The sequence below is a fragment of the Betta splendens genome, chromosome 3, assembly GCF_900634795.4.
Source record: "Betta splendens chromosome 3, fBetSpl5.4, whole genome shotgun sequence".
Lineage (NCBI taxonomy): Eukaryota > Metazoa > Chordata > Actinopteri > Anabantiformes > Osphronemidae > Betta > Betta splendens.
This window is the reverse complement of record NC_040883.2, coordinates 19075172-19092738: the sequence shown is the minus strand read 5'-3', so window position 1 is coordinate 19092738 and position 17567 is coordinate 19075172. Positions and strand designations below refer to the sequence as shown.

Sequence of the window (17567 nt, the reverse complement as noted above, 5' to 3'; positions counted from 1 at the left end):
TAGCTAAGCCAAGCCTCTGCCCAGCCGGGCTCTACTGCAGTTCAGTCAAGCTCTGCTGCTGTCCAGCTAAGCCAAGTCTCTGTCAACCACGAAAAGGAGGTCGTTCCAGCCCTTGTCGGCCCCGAAGAGGAGGCCGATCCCATAAAACCCTGCCCTGCGCATCCACCAGCCTCACGCCTTTTCAGTGTGCCTATGGCTTCCAGCCACCACTGTTTTCCTCCTTAGAAAGGGAGATCTCAGTGCCATCCGCCCACGCCCTCCTGCGAAGGTGCCGGCGTACTTGACTACGGGCTCGACGGGTTATGCTTCAAATGCAGGATCTGCATTTAAAGGTCATATCATGTGAGCTCGCCCCGGAAATACATAGGGCCATTCTCTGTTGCCAAAATCATTAATCCTGTTTCTGTCAGGCTCTTTCTTCCCTGGTCACTCCGCATTCATCCCACCTTCCATATCAGCCACCTTAAGCCTTTTCGCACCAGCCCTTTGATTCCTCTGACTCTTCCACCTCCTCGATGGGTTATTGATGGGGGTCCGGCGTTCACGGTCCAGGCATTCCTCGCCTGCAGATGTCGTGGATGGAGGCGACAATATCTGGTGGATTGGGAGGGTTACGGCCCTGAAGAGTGGTCGTGGGTTCCTGCTAAGGACATCCTGGACACAACCCTCATCACCGCCTTTAACGGCTCTCATCCAGACCTTCCGGGCCCTTCAAATGTGTAAAAGAGGACTTTATCCTGTGTGCTTTCCATGGTTCGGGGATTTGTTCTTTTATTACACATTCTGGGTTGCAAAGTTATACAGTAATGCGCCTGCAATATTTAAACGATTGATGAATTAGGTTGCTTTTGGGTTGCAAGGATGTGTCATTTATTTGGATGATGTGGTTATTTATGTTGGCAGATTAAAAGCCTTGTTTGTGTCAGGATCCTGGGCTCTGCCAGCCATCCTGTTGTTGTTTTTACCCTGGACCACAACTCCCTCTGCCTCCCTTTAAAGACTCCTGCAGCACAGCACTCTGTGCTTTGTCATTGTTAATTTATGCTGCTCTCGCTCCAAACTGCTGTTTGCCACAGACTTACTATTACCTAAAGGTTTCTGCACTGCAGTTTTGTGTCATCTTTGTCTGGTTATGTTAGTCATGTATTGCTCAGCTTGTAGGACGTGCAGTGGTACCTGTCGTTTGTTCAACCTATTTTGCCTCAGTTGTTTCCATGCCATGCCTAGCCTTGTGTTCATGCCTTGTTTATGTTTAGCATAGCCCCTTGCTCATGTTTAGCCTAGGTCATTGTTTTACATTTATCCTAGCTCATTGTTTTACATTGATTCATGCTCTAGCTTCTTGTTTCACATGTAGCCACGCCATGTGTTAGTCTCGTGTTCATGCCATGCTTTGTCTTAATCTCATGTCCTTGCCATGATGTGATATTTTTTTCTTTAAGTAGGCTATTTTGCTAGCTCTTCGTTTAAGTAGGCCATGTTGCTAGCCATGTTTTGTTCATGCCATTGTCTGAGTCACGTTTTGCCCATGCCGTGCCTTTGCCACGTTCTACTCGTTTTCTTTATTTAGCCAAGTTGGTATCTTTTTCTCCTAGTGTATTGTGTTTAGTTATACGTGAGTGTTTTGTGTTTGAGTTTGTTATACAGAATAAACTGTTTCATGGATTCCTGGCCCGCACTATACTCTGACTCGGTCCCAACGAACTTTCACCGCCCAAAACCGCCATCTTAGGTGGCAGATTGTGACAGTTTGACCAATTGGTTTGGACATGTCCCACCATTAACCTGGCCAAGTGTGAGTTTTGGGGTGCAACTGTTACTTATCTTGGAAAAGTGGTACGGCAAGGATATGTTCATCCACTGGTGGCTGGCTATTGAGGCATACCCTGTCCCTTCTACAAAGAAACAGTTGCTCCATTTCCTTGGCATGGCAGGTAATTGTAATTTTTGCCCTGGCTTTTCATCCATTGTTGCTCCTCTTACTAACCTCCAAGTATGTTTGGTCATTTGAATGTCAAAAAGCCTTTACTCAGGTGAAAGAAATTTTGTCTGTTGCTGTCTTGTGATTGATAGAGTTCAGCTCAGAAACAGCCTGGGGATGAAGCTGACTCTGGGTCTGGTGGTTCCGGTGGCCATTGCTTTGTGACGCCTGCCAGGGGAGTAGCTTAAACAGGTTATGTGCGTGGGTCAGCGGTGATGCTTGCTGCCCGTTTTTTGAGTCTGGCCCGGTGCAGATGATCAGTCAAGATTATCTTTTCTGCTGACCGGACTACCTGCTGCAGTCTGTTTGTCCTGCTTGGTGGCTGAACCGAACCACACAGTGATGATGATTACCACAGAGGTACAGGAGACAGACTGGATGATGGCAGTGTAGAAGATGGTCAGCAGCTCCTGGGGCAGGTTGAACTTCCTAAACTGTCTCAGGAAGTACAACCTCTGCTGGACCTTTTTGCAGACAGTATTTATGTGGGGGGAACACTTAAGATCCTGGAAGATTGGTAGGCCAACTATCAGCATGTTTAATGATGTATTGGTGTGTTTGGAAAAACTAAACAATGTTTTTAAGGGGCAGGTTGTGACCGCCTGGTCTAGTGTTTCCAGCGTGGGCTGTCTTGGGTCTTTCCATCAGGTCACTTGCTACCTTGGCTCCTCCTCCAGCTGGTGGATTCAGCCATTTTGTCTCTTTCCCCAGGGCATAAGGTTTGCAGTTGGGTTTGTGTTGCCTCTGGTCATTGTTTGGTTTGTTTTACGTTTATACACACATCCCTGCACACCTTACATTACTGATACTACTGACTTACTTATGGTTAGGTTTTCACTGTTTGGTTTGTGTTGCGTTTAAATTGAACTGTCAGGTGTGGACCTCTTCTATATACCTGTACCAGCAGCTATTTTGATCCTTTCAGATTTTTTTTTCAGATAAAGAAAACACAAAAAATTTCATTACTCTCAGAAAACTTTACAATAACAATATCAGTACAATATTAAATTACTACAAAACAATAACATCAAAATAAAATTAAAAATACAAAGCTGTTCGTATTTTTAATTTTTTGCACTGAAACAATTGTAAAACGGTGTGAATAAATGAAAAGTATTAAGTTACACTGAGAACAAATCAAATGATTTGAAATTAAAATAAGCTAACAACAGTATGGGGTGCCGAATGTAAAAGAAGCACCTATAACTAGTTTTCTCACATTTAGCCTGGACGTAACTTCGGCTAGCTAGTATAGTTAGCCAACTAATTCTCCACCGGCGCCACAGAAATATTCTATTTAAACCTACTTAACTCCTCATTAATGGTGTTTACGACAGAACAGCAGTTTGAAGCGGAGCCTCAGCCCGCATACCTGCCCTTACAGCCCGTTCAATCTCCCCCAACGGAAGGGAGTCGGAGCCGGCGGCCATGATGGCTTCGACTTCAGGCTTTTCTCCAGTATTTTCGTGCACCGATCCAGAGTCAGATGTGGGCGGAGCTATGCGTACTGTTCGACGTGTTTGAGTCCGCATCACTGATCTAGGATAATAGGGGGTGGAGTCTACTCAAATATTCAGTTCGATCATTTAACATTTACATTTAACATTTATATTTAGATTTAACATTTAGATTTAACATTTAGATTTAACATTTAGATTTACATTTAACATTTACATTTAACATTTACATTTAACATTTACATTTATATTTAACATTTACATTTATATTTAGACTTTTGCACATTTAACTAAATGTGAGAAAACATGTTGTGTCATTTAGTTAAATGTGAGAAAACTAGTTATAGGTGCTCCTTTTACATTAGGCACCCCATACAACAGTAGCAACAAAACCTTTTATTTTATTGTCAACATTGAAAATTCCTTGAAGGGAGGTCATATAGATTGTCCAGATGCTGATTAAGGCTTCTGAATGCAGCCTAATCAACTGTATATAGTGGCACTTGGTCCATGCAGATGCACTGTATTTGGCGACTGCTCAGTGTAGCATCTTTCGAGTCAGTTTATTAGAGGTCTTTTTTTTTGTATTTTTTTTTGTAATAAAAACTTTCCAGTCTATGACAAACCACTGACAGTGGTGAAACCACTAAGGAAGGAAGTAGAAACAATAAAGGAGCTGGAATTGACTAAGCTGTCTGTCCTGAAGAAGGATGGGTCCATCCGTGTCTGCGTCGACTTCCGTAGGCTAAACGCACAGTCAAAGTTCCATGCATTCCCGATGCCATGGTTAGACAACCTCTTGGAAAGACATGGAAGGAGAGCCAGCCCAATTGTAAATCTTACAAACTAAAGTACTGCTGCATGGAAGGAGATCCAGCTCTTACATGCTCTGAAAACCAAGACAGTGGTAAGAGCGCTAATTAGTTTCCACATTCAGCCTCCCAAAGTCTATTCAGAGAGGACGACCTCCCTACCTTCTGCGATATTGCTGCACCATTAACTCAGGTCTAAGGTTCTTTATTGATAAAGAACAGCATATCCAGCACTTATCATCACCAGTCACAAGGCACCGTCAACCATTTCCACCAGACTTTGAAATCTATGCTGAAATCTTACTAACTAGGATCTGGAAGGGAATGGGGTGAGGGGTTACCGTTTCTATTCACATGTGAAAGTGTGCAAGAGTCCACTGGCTTCAGTCCGGCAGAACTAGGGTTTCGACACATGGTATGCGGTCCCCTGTGGCTGCTGAGGTAAAAATATTTGTCCGACATCATTACATCCAGCCAAAACATGCTAGACCATGTTAGCTCCTTCAGGGAGCGTTTGCACAAAGCATCTGAAGCTGCAACGTTCATCGTTCTTACAATGACAAGGCCAATCCTTTTTTATACCGATTACCAAAAGGTGACTGCGGTGATGATTCGTATCCTCTACCCCGTTTGGAGAAATTTGTGGACCGGGTTGGTTCGGCCAAATTTGTCACAAAACTTGATTTGTTGAAGGGTTACTGGCAGGTCTCCTTAACACCACATGCTTCTGCTATTCCTGCTTTCATCAAACCCCGCAGTTTCTTACACCTTTTTAGCCTCCCTTTAAAAGGTATAACACAAATATTCATCAAAACAAAAGTCATTCAATTTCACAGAATCTCCTAACAAGAAGCGGCTTAAATCACATCTCCACCTTATTCTGCAGCGTCAGAAAACAGATATTTCAGGAGGTTCCTAAAATTTACTAAGCAACAGAAACTGATTCACTGAATGACTTAACCCCACAGAGAAGTGACATCAGCACTGGGCTTGTAGGCAAAAGCAGCTCCTCTTTAACCCACATGGGGGTGCCAGCTCATTTGATGACTTCCACCTCCACAGCTCCAACATAGTTTACTGCATCGTCTGCTGAATCTGTGGGGAGATTTATGTGTTGGAAACAGGCAAGACCCACTTCACAAGGCTTCAACAGTACATCCGCAGTATTGAAACAGGCAGCCTATTCACCCCTCTGGTGCAACAGTTCCAGATTCATCCTCTTAATTAGCTGACGATCGCTGGCATTGAAGCATGCCACTTGGACAGAGGATTAGCGGAAGAGACGAGAGAGAATATGGATAGAAAGACTGAAAAACAGAACCTCATAACAAATAGAACAAAAATTGAAATTACAGAGTTGCAATGTGTTTCTTCCCCTCAGGAGGGAAAACCTATGTTTTATTCTATTGGTATTACTGATCACTTGTTTTGGTATTAGTTACTGATCAGGATATCCAACCCAATCCTAGACTTTCTCCTAACCCTAACTTCTACCCTTATCCCTCTCCTAACCTTAACCTTAACCTCCAGCTCCATCTTTTTCCTAACCTCTCCCTCTCTTCTACACCCTCCCTTCCTGACCCCGAGCCATCCACCCTACTTATATTGATTCCCCAACCCAATCTCTGATCTTTACCCGTCCCCCTCCCTCCTCCACAGTCCAATGGAGGCTGGAGGGAAACACCCACCTGACAGAAAGTCAGGCCACATCATACTGTACATAATTTGCATGGATTCTTTTGTGATTTGATGGGGTGCAGGGTCTTCTGATTCTGATTGAATTTGAATTGAATGTGAGTAAGAGTGTATATGACCCTATTTCTTCATGGTATTGTGTACAATTTTGTATATGCATGATTTTAAACCCTAGAACAGGGGTATCAAAGTGTGGTCCTTGAGGGCCAGTGTCCCTGCTGGTTTTCCAAAGCTCCCTGCTGATTACCTTGAGCAGGTCTGTCAGTTGGTCATCCAGCTGCTGATTGACTTAACACACGTGATTAATGTAATCAGCAGGTGCTGGAGGGGAAATTTGGAAAACCAGCAAAGGACTGGTTTGAGTTTGACACCCCTGCCCTAGAAGCACATAAATGATAAGGACTTACTTTGGCAATTTACAAAAATTCTTATTCATTTTACCCATTTACATTTTCTTCATTTTTACCCTGGGACAAAACACCTATTCAAATGGAAAATAACAAACATGAAAGGGGGAATGGACTAAGGGTTAAGGCTATGGCTAGAAGGGAAAAGGTAAGGGAGCTATACCCAATAAGGAGAAAGTAGGGGAGATATGGATGGGAGGGAGAAGGTAAGGAAGCTTGGGGCTTGAAGCGGAGAAGTTACAGTAGGGAGCTGTGGCAGAGGGGCAGATGGGTTACAAAGACAATGCAAGACTTACATTTACTGAAAACACATGGCTAACATAGCTTCACCCATACAGAAACCTCCACTGACTACACACGGCTAATTAGGACTAACTTTAATCATCAGACCAGCAAAACAAGCACAATGCACATTGCGCTTACATTTACTAAAATGCGTGACTTACAAGGCAAACACAGCTACGTAGCATAGTGAAGACACACCTCTTTTGGCAATCAAATATAGCAGAAAGGCAGCTGGCTTGAAGCAGTCCAAACTCAATGACCCAGCTCTGACTGAAGGGCTAGGGAGTATTTAGGTGGTGACAGCGGGACAGGTACAGGTGTGTGATTGTCCTGATAGCAGATAGAGTCCACTGAGGCAAAGAGAAAGAGTGAGTGTGGTCCAGAGCAGGGGCGAGACATGTGAGGGAGCAAGAGAGACAGTGCACCTAAACCATAAGTGTGGTTTATTTTTGTTGGGGTATCGATCGATATTAATACTAGCGTTGGTATCGGTATTATCGATATTAGGACCGATCCGCCCACCCCTAACACACACTCACCTATGGGCAATTTAAAGTGACCAATCCACCTAATGCATGTTTTTGGAACATGGGAGGAAGCTGGAGAACCAGGAGAGAACAATTTTGATATCTTTCGCCCCAAAGATGAAGTCCAATCCAGCTTTCTACTTTCACGTCAATGTCAATTTTAAACCCAATTATAGTGATTTTAAATTTGGTAAATCCAGGTCAAGTCTACAGTGACAAGATAAGTTTAGTCCCAGCATCAACACCTCAGTCTTAGAATGATTAAAATGTAAAATGTTTAGTGTCATCAAGGCTTTAATATTCGTCAAGCAATGTGCTTACAGAGAAACCATCTTTCTTATTGAGTGGTATGTAAATCTGACAGCCATCAGCATAGCAATGGAAAGAAATGCTGTATCATCTGAGGATAGAACCCAGCTGCAACAAATACAGAGAAAAGAGGATAGGGCCTGAAGTAGAACCTTGTGGAATTCCACAAAATAAAGGAATAGAAGACTGGAAGTCTCCAATCTTAACACAGAAGGTTCTATTCTTTAGGTAGGAGTTCTACAGCACAGTCTGAAATTTGTGGTCATTTGTACGGGCCAGAGTACAGCGATGACGAGTTACACTGTTTGGAGGAGGATGAGGCTGCCCTGGCAGCCCGCAGCAAAGAGCTGAGAGCTGGCGTCCAGCACAGCCAAACGCCGGCATCCTGCAACACATACAGCCCAGATCCAGATGCATCGTGTCTCTGCGCCGATAGAAGCATAACTGAATATTCCAGTTCTGAAATGAATCTACTGGACTCTGCTGCTGACTGTGTGTATTTGTTGTGATCAGCTTTGGGTTACATGAGTTCAGAGGAGCTGGAAACTAGCTTCAGGATGCCATGGACAAACCAGAAGAAACAGCCAGGTCAGACTGGTCAAATGAACAAAGTAATATATTCAACCTTTTATTGTTTTAGGTTGCGCTGTAAAGTTTGAGTAAAGTTAAGAGCTGCTGCTTGCTGTGTTTTGTGCTATCAGGGGTAGCGTTAGCTTATGTTGCTAATGTTAGCTTGTGTATTAGGTATGAGTTGCTGGCTGCAACTAATTCAATAATACTACTTCATTTTGTAGGTAATATTGGCTTCACCGTTGCTGATTCCTCTTGGCTGAAAGTGTGGTTTCTACTGCTGACAGGGGAACTTGTGTCATTTTGTGCGGCATGTAAACAAAGCAGCAGTCGAAACTAGCTTCAAGATGCTAAGGAGAATCCAGAAAAACACCTGGGATAGAACGATTGAATGAGCACCGAGTAAGTAATTTATTCAACCATTTATTGTTTTAGCTGGTGATGTGAAGTTTGAGTAGAGTTACAGTACGAGCCGCTGCTTGCTTGTCATGTTGAGGACTGTCAGGAGTAGCGCGAGCTTAACATTAGCCTGTGCATTAGCTTGGCTGGCAGCTGTCACGATCGCACAGATGAGGACCCACATGCACAGCACGACACAGCTTGGAAAGTGATAGGAAGGTTTTATTCCAGGTATGCGGGTTCAACGAGGACAGGCAGGGACGGCGTCAGGGACAGGCAAGGTTCATACACGAGAGAGATTACAATACCGGAATCGTCGAGCGTCAGATCGTGGTCAGGCAGGCAAGGTCAGCAACAGGCAGAACAGAAGACCAGGGCACACAGGACAGGCGGGGATAAAGCAGGCTCAAAATCAGCAGTCAGGAACAGGGTACACGATATACGGCCGGACAGGATCAATGAACTGGACTATGACGAGGTACACACAAACAACGATCTGGCGGAGAACTAATGTGACAGGTGGTGGTTAAATGCAAGGAGTTGATTACTGATACAAAACAGGTGAGTGTAATGAGGACCGGGAGTGAAGCGGGAACTGCTGTGGTGTGATAAGAAACGGAAGTGCTTACAAAATAAAACCGGAAACTGGGATCAAAGACAGAAAAGTCCTTTCAAAATAAAACCAAGAACGAAAACCTGACAGTACCCCTCCCTCTAGGGCGTCTTCCACGGCGCCCACGGAAGCCCCCCCCCCGAACCAGGGCGGGCGGAGGGTGGTCACAGGAGGAGGGACCGAATCCCTCCCCTTCCAGGCAGACAAGCAGGGTGGGTGGAGGGAGGACCGGAGGAGGGTCAAAACAAGAGTCCACAGAACCGAAACCGAAAGTCCATGACCGGGAAAACACAGAGTCCAGGGAGTCCCTCACGGAGGGTGAAGGCGCGGCGAGATCCTGCTCAGCCGCCGCTGAGCCCGGGTGGCACTCTTAGTGCCCTTGATCTGGACAGACGTCCCCGGGGACCACCCCGAATGGCGATGTCCTCCTGGCGGACGCTGATCCAGGAGGCTGAGGAGTCGAGGCGGACGGCGCCGCAGGAGGCAGCGCCATCCAAGCAGCAGGATGCGTCGAGGGCGAGGCCACCCGTCCGGCAGCAGAGACAGAGACGAGGCAGGAACCAGAGGCGAAGACAGACGTGGAGACGAGGCCGGAGCCGGGCCGCCAGGAACCGATGCAGGTGCGGCTGGAGCCGGGCCGCCAGGAACCGATGCAAGTGCGGCCGGAGCCGGGCCGCCAGGAACCGAAGCAGGTGCGGCCGGAGCCGGGCCGCCAGGAACCGAAGCAGGTGCGGCCGGAGCCGGGCCGCCAGGAACCGAAGCAGGTGCGGCCGGAGCCGGGCCGCCAGGAACCGCAGCGGGAGCTGCGACGGGAACAACCCCCTCCTGGGGGTCGGCAGGAACTACGACGGGCGCGACCCCCTCCTGGAGGTCCGCAGGGACTACGACGGCCGCGACCCCCTCCTGGAGGTCGGCAGGGACTACGACGGGCGCGACCCCCTCCTGGAGGTCCGCAGGGACTGCCGCTGGCGCGACCCCCTCCTGGAGGTCCGCAGGGACTGCCGCTGGCGCGACCCCCTCCTGGAGGTCCGCAGGAACCGCAGCTGGCGCGACCCCCTCCTGGAGGTCCGCAGGAACCGCAGCTGGCGCGACCCCCTCCTGGAGGTCCGCAGGAACCGCAGCTGGCGTGACCCCCTCCTGGAGGTCCGCAGGAACCGCAGCTGGCGCGACCTCCTCCTGGAGGTCGGCGGGGGCTGTGGCTCCGAGGGTGACAGGGACACGAACGGCATCTTTGCGGGAGCCGACAGGAACGGGAACAGGGACAGGAACGGCCGCAACATGGCCGACAGGAACAGGGACAGGAACGGCCGCAACATGGCCGACAGGAACAGGGACTGGAACGGCCGCAACATGGCCGACAGGGACTGGAACGACCTCCACTTGGCCGACAGGGACTGGAACGACCTCCACTTGGCCGACAGGGACTGGAACGACCTCCACTTGGCCGACAGGGACTGGAACGACCTCCACTTGGCCGACAGGGACTGGAACGACCTCCACTTGGCCGACAGGAACAGGAACGACCTCCACTTGGCCGACAGGAACAGGAACGACCTCCACTTGGCCGACAGGAACAGGAACGACCTCCACTTGGCCGACAGGAACAGGAACGACCTCCACTTGGCCGACAGGAACAGGAACGACCTCCACTTGGCCGACAGGAACACGAACGGCCTCTACTTGGCCGACAGGAACAGGAGCGGCGTCCTTACTAGAGCCGGCGGCGCTGCTCTCAGGCTCCTCACTGGAGCCGGCGGCGCTGCTCTCAGGCTCCTCACTGGAGCCGGCGGCGCTGCTCTCAGGCTCCTCACTGGAGCCGGCGGCGCTGCTCTCAGGCTCCTCACTGGAGCCGGCGGCGCTGCTCTCAGGCTCGGACGGGAACCTGGACTGGGCTTGACTGGAACGGGACCTGAGCTGGGCTCGACTGGAACGGGGCCTGAGCTGGGCTCGACTGGAACGGGACCTGAGCTGGGCTCGACTGGAACGGGACCTGAGCTGGGCTCGGTGGGACTGGAGACTGAACAGAGCACGGCGGGACTGGAGACTGAACAGAGCGCGGCTGGACTGGAGACTGAACAGAGCGCGGCTGGACTGGAGACTGAACAGAGCGCGGCTGGACTGGAGACTGAACAGAGCGCGGCTGGACTGGAGACTGAACAGGGCGCGGCTGGACTGGAGACTGAACAGGGCGCGGCTGGACTGGAGACTGAACAGGGCGCGGCTGGACTGGAGACTGAACAGAGCGCGGCTGGACTGGAGACTGAACAGAGCGCGGCTGGACTGGAGACTGAACAGAGCGCGGCTGGACTGGAGACTGAACAGAGCGCGGCTGGACTGGAGACTGAACAGAGCGCGGCTGGACTGGAGACTGAACAGAGCGCGGCTGGACTGGAGACTGAACAGAGCGCGGCTGGACTGGAGACTGAACAGAGCGCGGCTGGACTGGAGACTGACGACCGCATGAGTGCAGGGAGTCCTCCCAGCGGAGCAAACATGGAGCTGGGCAGGTGGGTGCAGGCACGACGGTCCGACGGGGCTGAGAGGAGGAAACCGAAACTATCGGCGGTGCTACCGGGGCTGGCGTGGTGCGGACGGACGGCGTGGAGGCGGGTGTGGTGCGGGGCGCGCTGCTTAACTCGCCGAGTCGCGCGCACAATCGTTCGTAGAGGCGACGGACAGTGGGGCGCTTTAGCACGCTGTCCTCGTCCTCTAGGGTCCACACCGCCACTTCCAAGGCGCAGCGCTGGGCTTCCGGGTTGGGCGCCCTTCGGTAATCCTCCGCGAGGATCGAAAAATAACGGCGTAGGTCGCTGGGTAGTTCGGCGCATGTAAACTCCATTCTCCCCGCAGGTGAATGAGGCTCGCCGCCAAAAAAAGAAAAACAAGAAACAAAAACAGTCACTGACCTGGGCGACGGCTGAGTGCTGGCTGGGTCCAAGTTTGGCCAGATCGTTCTGTCACGATCGCAAAGATGAGGACCCACATGCACAGCACGACACAGCTTGGAAAGTGATAGGAAGGTTTTATTCCAGGTATGCGGGTTCAACGAGGACAGGCAGGGACGGCGTCAGGGACAGGCAAGGTTCATACACGAGAGAGATTACAATACCGGAATCGTCGAGCGTCAGATCGTGGTCAGGCAGGCAAGGTCAGCAACAGGCAGAACAGAAGACCAGGGCAGACAGGACAGGCGGGGATAAAGCAGGCTCAAAATCAGCAGTCAGGAACAGGGTACACGATATACGGCCGGACAGGATCAATGAACTGGACTATGACGAGGTACACACAAACAACGATCTGGCGGAGAACTAATGTGACAGGTGGTGGTTAAATGCAAGGAGTTGATTACTGATACAAAACAGGTGAGTGTAATGAGGACCGGGAGTGAAGCGGGAACTGCTGTGGTGTGATAAGAAACGGAAGTGCTTACAAAATAAAACCGGAAACTGGGATCAAAGACAGAAAAGTCCTTTCAAAATAAAACCAAGAACGAAAACCTGACAGCAGCAACTCTAATGCTATATATATAGCATTATAAATATAAATGTTAAATATAAATGTAAATGTTAAATATAAATATAAATGTTAAATATAAATGTTACATGTTAAATGTCAATGTTAAATGTAAATGTTAAATGTAAATGTTAAATGTAAATGTAAATGTAAATGTAAATGTAAATGTTAAATGTAAATGTAAATGTAAATGTTAAATGTTAAATCTAAATGTTAAATCTAAATGTAAATGTTAAATGTAAATGTTAAATCTAAATGTTAATGTTAAATGTTAAATCTAAATGTTAAATCTAAATGTAAATGTTAAATGTAAATGTTAAATGTAAATGTTAAATGATCGAACTGAATATTTAAGTAGACTCCACCCCCTATTATCCTAGATCAGTGACGCGGACTCAAACACCTCAAACAGTACGCATAGCTCTGCCCACATCTGACTCTGGATCGGTGCACGAAAATCCTGGAGAGAAGCCTGAAGTCGAAGCCATCATGGCCACCAGCTTGGGGGAGATTGAACAGGCTGTAACGACAGGTGTGCGGGCTGAGGCTCCGCTTCAAACTGCTGTTCTGTCGTAAACACCATTAATGGGGAGTTAAGTAGGTTTAAATAGAATATTTCTGTGGCGCCGGTGGAGAATTAGTTGGCTAACTATACTAGCTAGCCGAAGTTACGTGCAGGCTAAAAACAAAAGTTTCCAGATCAGATGTGGGCGGGGTTTGCGCGCACTGTTTGAGGTGATTGAGTTTGCGTCTCTGATCTTAGACCAGCGCTGTTTGAGGGTAGGGGTGGAGTCTACTTGCACATTCATGAATATTCAGTTTACACTCTGCGAACATTTAACATTTACATTTAACATTTACATTTAACATTTAAAAGTTACATTTAACATTTAAAAGTTACATTTAACATTTACATTTAACATTTACATTTAACATTTACATTTAACATTTAACATTTAGACTTTTGCACATTTAACTAAATGTGAGAAAACATGTTGTGTCATTTAGTTAAATGTCAGAAAACTAGTTATAGGTGCTCCTTTTACATTCGGCACCCCATAGCCCCGCAGGATCAGGAATGTCCTATCACAGCAGGTCAGGAGGTTCACCAGAGTGCAGTGCATTCTGTGTGTTGTACGGTTTAACCATTTTTGGCCACAACACAATATTGCTGCTTTTTCCTGTTTTCTCTGGACACAGACCATTAAGGTTAAGTGTTTATGCAGATTTGTAACACAATAACAACAATATTTATAACACAACTTGCTTTTCAGCAGGGAAGTATCGTTTAAGCTCGATTTGTGCCATAGTTCCATTACTGTCTAGTGAAAGGCCCCTCACAGAACCACCTCTGGTCCTGCCCAGACAAACGTGGACACAAAAAGCAGCAACATTGCGTTTCACCTTACCTTTGAGTCTTATCCTGTACTCCTGATTATCCTGTAAGTTACCGAGCCTTTGAGAATACTCCTTGTCTGTACCATCGCCTGCTGGATAGATCTGTTGCCAAATCTGCTCACGTTTTTGTACCTCGCCTTGCCTGCTCCTTACCTGTACCTCTGCTGACCATCCATCTGTGTACCGACCTTTGCCTGTGAACTGACCAAGAGACGACGATTAAACCTGATTCATACATACTTTACTTTACTCTGTCTCCGAGCTGTGCATGTGGGTCTGCCATATCCGTGATTTGTGACAGACAGGAGGACTTTATCAATTACTTTGAATGTAAATGGATGGGTGCAGGCAAAGCTGCCTAAATGCTTGTTCGTGTGTGTGAAAAAACAAGGGGGCATTAAATCCCGGGTTTGAGGTTTAAGAAGTCTGTTCCTACATTACAGGATTCACTTGCTGCTTCTCCAATCGTAAGTACATGCATGATGCTTATTTGATGTATGTACTACAAAAGTTTCTTCACTTTGATTGTAGCTACCCTTATGTGTAAAGAAAGATAATGGCTAATACAGTTAATGTTAACAGCTATAGAGAGCCAGTGAGTTTTGACATGGTGCTGCGGCACAATTTGAATGAATCTAATCCTTCAGATGTTGTTCGGCCATAATTGCACCAAAGATCAAACCCAAGATTGAAATACAAGTTGTGCGCTGTCATTTGCAAAAATGATACGAGACCGACATGTACCACTTGTGTACTGTGGCAACTGTTGGTTTCTGTGAAGCAAATAGATCTCAGAAGCAGGATATCCTATCTGCTATGTACAACAGTAATGTGACAATGTCCTTTCAGACAGAGACAAATAAACACGGAGTCTTGAGTGAGTGTCTTGTGAACTTTAAGTATTAATTATAAATGATGATGCATGAACAACAACAATAAATACATTTGGCTTTAGATGCCCTAGGTCACTAATTCTGTTCAGTCAGTGTTTGCATTAGAATTAGTTTCTAGTGTTTACCAAACTAATACGCCTGCTTTTTGGTTTTTACTTCTAGGTGTTCTCAGCTTTTGACTATTTGCACGTTAAAGTTTATTACTTCCTGTTTTATGTAGCTTTTATCTTCCAGTGGGTTTTCTAACGTTCAGGTTTTCTAAAATGAGTTTGAGCTTTGAACAGCTCTGCTGTGAATTTCGTTCACAACCAGTTCACAAACAGTTTGTGCATCTGTATCTCATTCTGGCCATCAGTGCGTTTGTAACACCAGCGGCCCCTCGCTCCAGTGATGAAGTGTTCTGACTCATGCTCTCTGATCTTTTGTGGTTTTGTCAAGTTTGCAAGCAAAACAAAACATGACCAAAGACCAAAGGTGCAGAGAGGGTTAAAAGGACCCTCTCCACCTGCATCTGCTCCTATGTCTGTATCAGCAGGACCATCCGCTGTAATTTGTATAAGCACACAAGGATGCAGTTAATCCACTGGTGTTGTATCCTTTGAGAGCACAACAAAACCTGTACATGTCGGTGCACGAAGCCCCAGTATGACGTCTTATAAAGACGGTTAATTCCTTAGGGCACGTGCAGTTTTCTCCTGGCTGCAATTACAGGTGTTCTTTGTCATGCTGGTTGTACTTCTTAACTATAAATGCAGTGTGGACGGGCAAAACAGAATCGTGTACTAACTTCGTTCTACTTTGCCAAATTTATCCATATAATTCGAATATTATCACATTTACCAAGTTATTTTAAGAGACAAGGTTGTTTCAAAAAGTTTCCATACCCCCGACAATACTTGTGATAAATCCCCATTCTCATCTCACAGAAACGTCTGAGTCGCACACGGGGACAGAGACTCCTTAAGTTTCACTATTCACGCTTTCAGGAAACGCGCTCATTTGGCAGAATTGCGAGCAGGTGGCTCGTTCTGACGGACCGGTTCGGTGTCAATGCTTGTGTTTTGTCACGATGGTGAACGTGTATCTGCAGTATTTTCTATTCACGTCAGTGACGGGTAAGAAAGTGTTTCCAGTGTCTCCGAGTGTAAATAGTTTGTAAATCAGAGTTATGGTCTGCGAACGTAACGCATAAACTGATACGAACGCAAGTTCAGCTTTTGTTTTTGGTGAAAATCCGATTCGTTCATTATGGATTATAATAATCGATGCATAGGCACTAATGGTCATTGGTTACTTTCACTTTTCTAATTTGTAAACTACTGCTTCAAAATTAGTAACAGATCAGTTAATAATAATATATGTAAATATGTAAAGCCATCAAATCAAAGGTGAAAAGGTTCTAGTGATTTAAGCTCAAAAGCAGCAATTATGTAACGAAAAAAGAGGAGCACTAATAGATTCTACAGGCGGTGGGTTACTTTCCTGTAAACGTTTAAACGCCGAACTTCTCCAGCCAGTGTTTGGGGAATAAAATAATCAAATTATTAGACTTCCTAACATTTCTCCCTGTCCACATCTCCCTATCTTTCCTTTAAAGCATAGACCTGACCGACTTCTTGACATTTATTCATCTTGCAGAAATCACAAGACTGCTGACCAAGAAAATAGGATGTAGTTAACAAGCCCACTTTGTGCTGACAGCAAGAAATTCAAACATTCTGGTGTAAAGGAAACAGAACTTGAATGAGTTGAATGCGAGAGCAGAAGCTACAGCAATTCACAGTCGAAATCCTTCATTTCTTGCATGTCACTAAATGTCTTCATAACCAACAAATGATTAATTTGTCAGGTTTATGTAGCATTTGCATTTGCTGACATGTTGCATTCTTAAATGCGTCGGGGATAATCATAATCATGTAACAGAGCCACAATTTGCTAATGTTTATTTTTCACAGTACTGTAACAGCCTTTGCAAACTTCTCCTGTAGGTGTGTGTCTCCAGAAAGCAGAGGAGGTATATGTCCAGGCTGGTGAGATGGCGGTGCTGCTGTGCCCCTATCACAAATGTAAAAGTAATAGCACAGTAGTCTGGACCGGTTACACCCACCAGCAGACTAGGGTCCTCACTGACATGTCGGTAGATGAGCAGGACCAGCTGGGGATGCTGGTTCATGGCAGGAGCCTTGTGGTTTTCAGTGCAGCTGCGAACATTGAAGGGAACTACTCCTGCTCTCTGAGGTAAGGCTCCAAACACAGATGTTAAAGGTCATTAACACACTCACAATGTGCACATATTTAACACTGTAAATGCTGTGTATGAGTCAAGACGTGTCCATCACAAAATGGCACCTTTCCTAGTGGTGTGTTTTTTGGCCCGCTGCTCTGTTTCTAACGAATCATACGACTGGGTAAGATTCAAGCAAAACCATCATGTTTGAGTCTCCTCTTTCCTGTGTTGACATGGCAGGAACTCCACATGCCAGTCCTGGTTCAGCGTGATCGTGTACTCCACACAGCCTGAAGAGAGGAACAAGTACACTGGCATCTGTTATACGCAAGAGTCCTGCACTTTGACATGTCCTGAAGTGAACATCCCTGAAGCAGGAACCCTCAATATTACCAACTTTAACAGCATCATGTGGCGCAAGGTAATTTTACAAAGTTGATGCTTGAGTGCGAATGAGGTTCGGTTTTTGAGGTGTGTCCTG

General features: G+C 46.6%; 1 protein-coding gene across 2 annotated transcripts in view; it reads left to right on the top strand.

The window, feature by feature from the left end:
• LOC114851937 (interleukin-18 receptor 1-like) overlaps positions 1 to 17567 on the top strand; it is a 50831-nt gene that overhangs the window by 30014 nt on the left and 3250 nt on the right. For both annotated transcript variants that reach the window (XM_029143848.3, XM_055507172.1), the window contains 2 exons: positions 16848 to 17097; positions 17327 to 17507. In XM_029143848.3, the coding sequence (XP_028999681.1) occupies positions 16848 to 17097; positions 17327 to 17507 (431 nt within the window). The remainder of the gene's footprint in view (positions 1 to 16847; positions 17098 to 17326; positions 17508 to 17567) is intronic.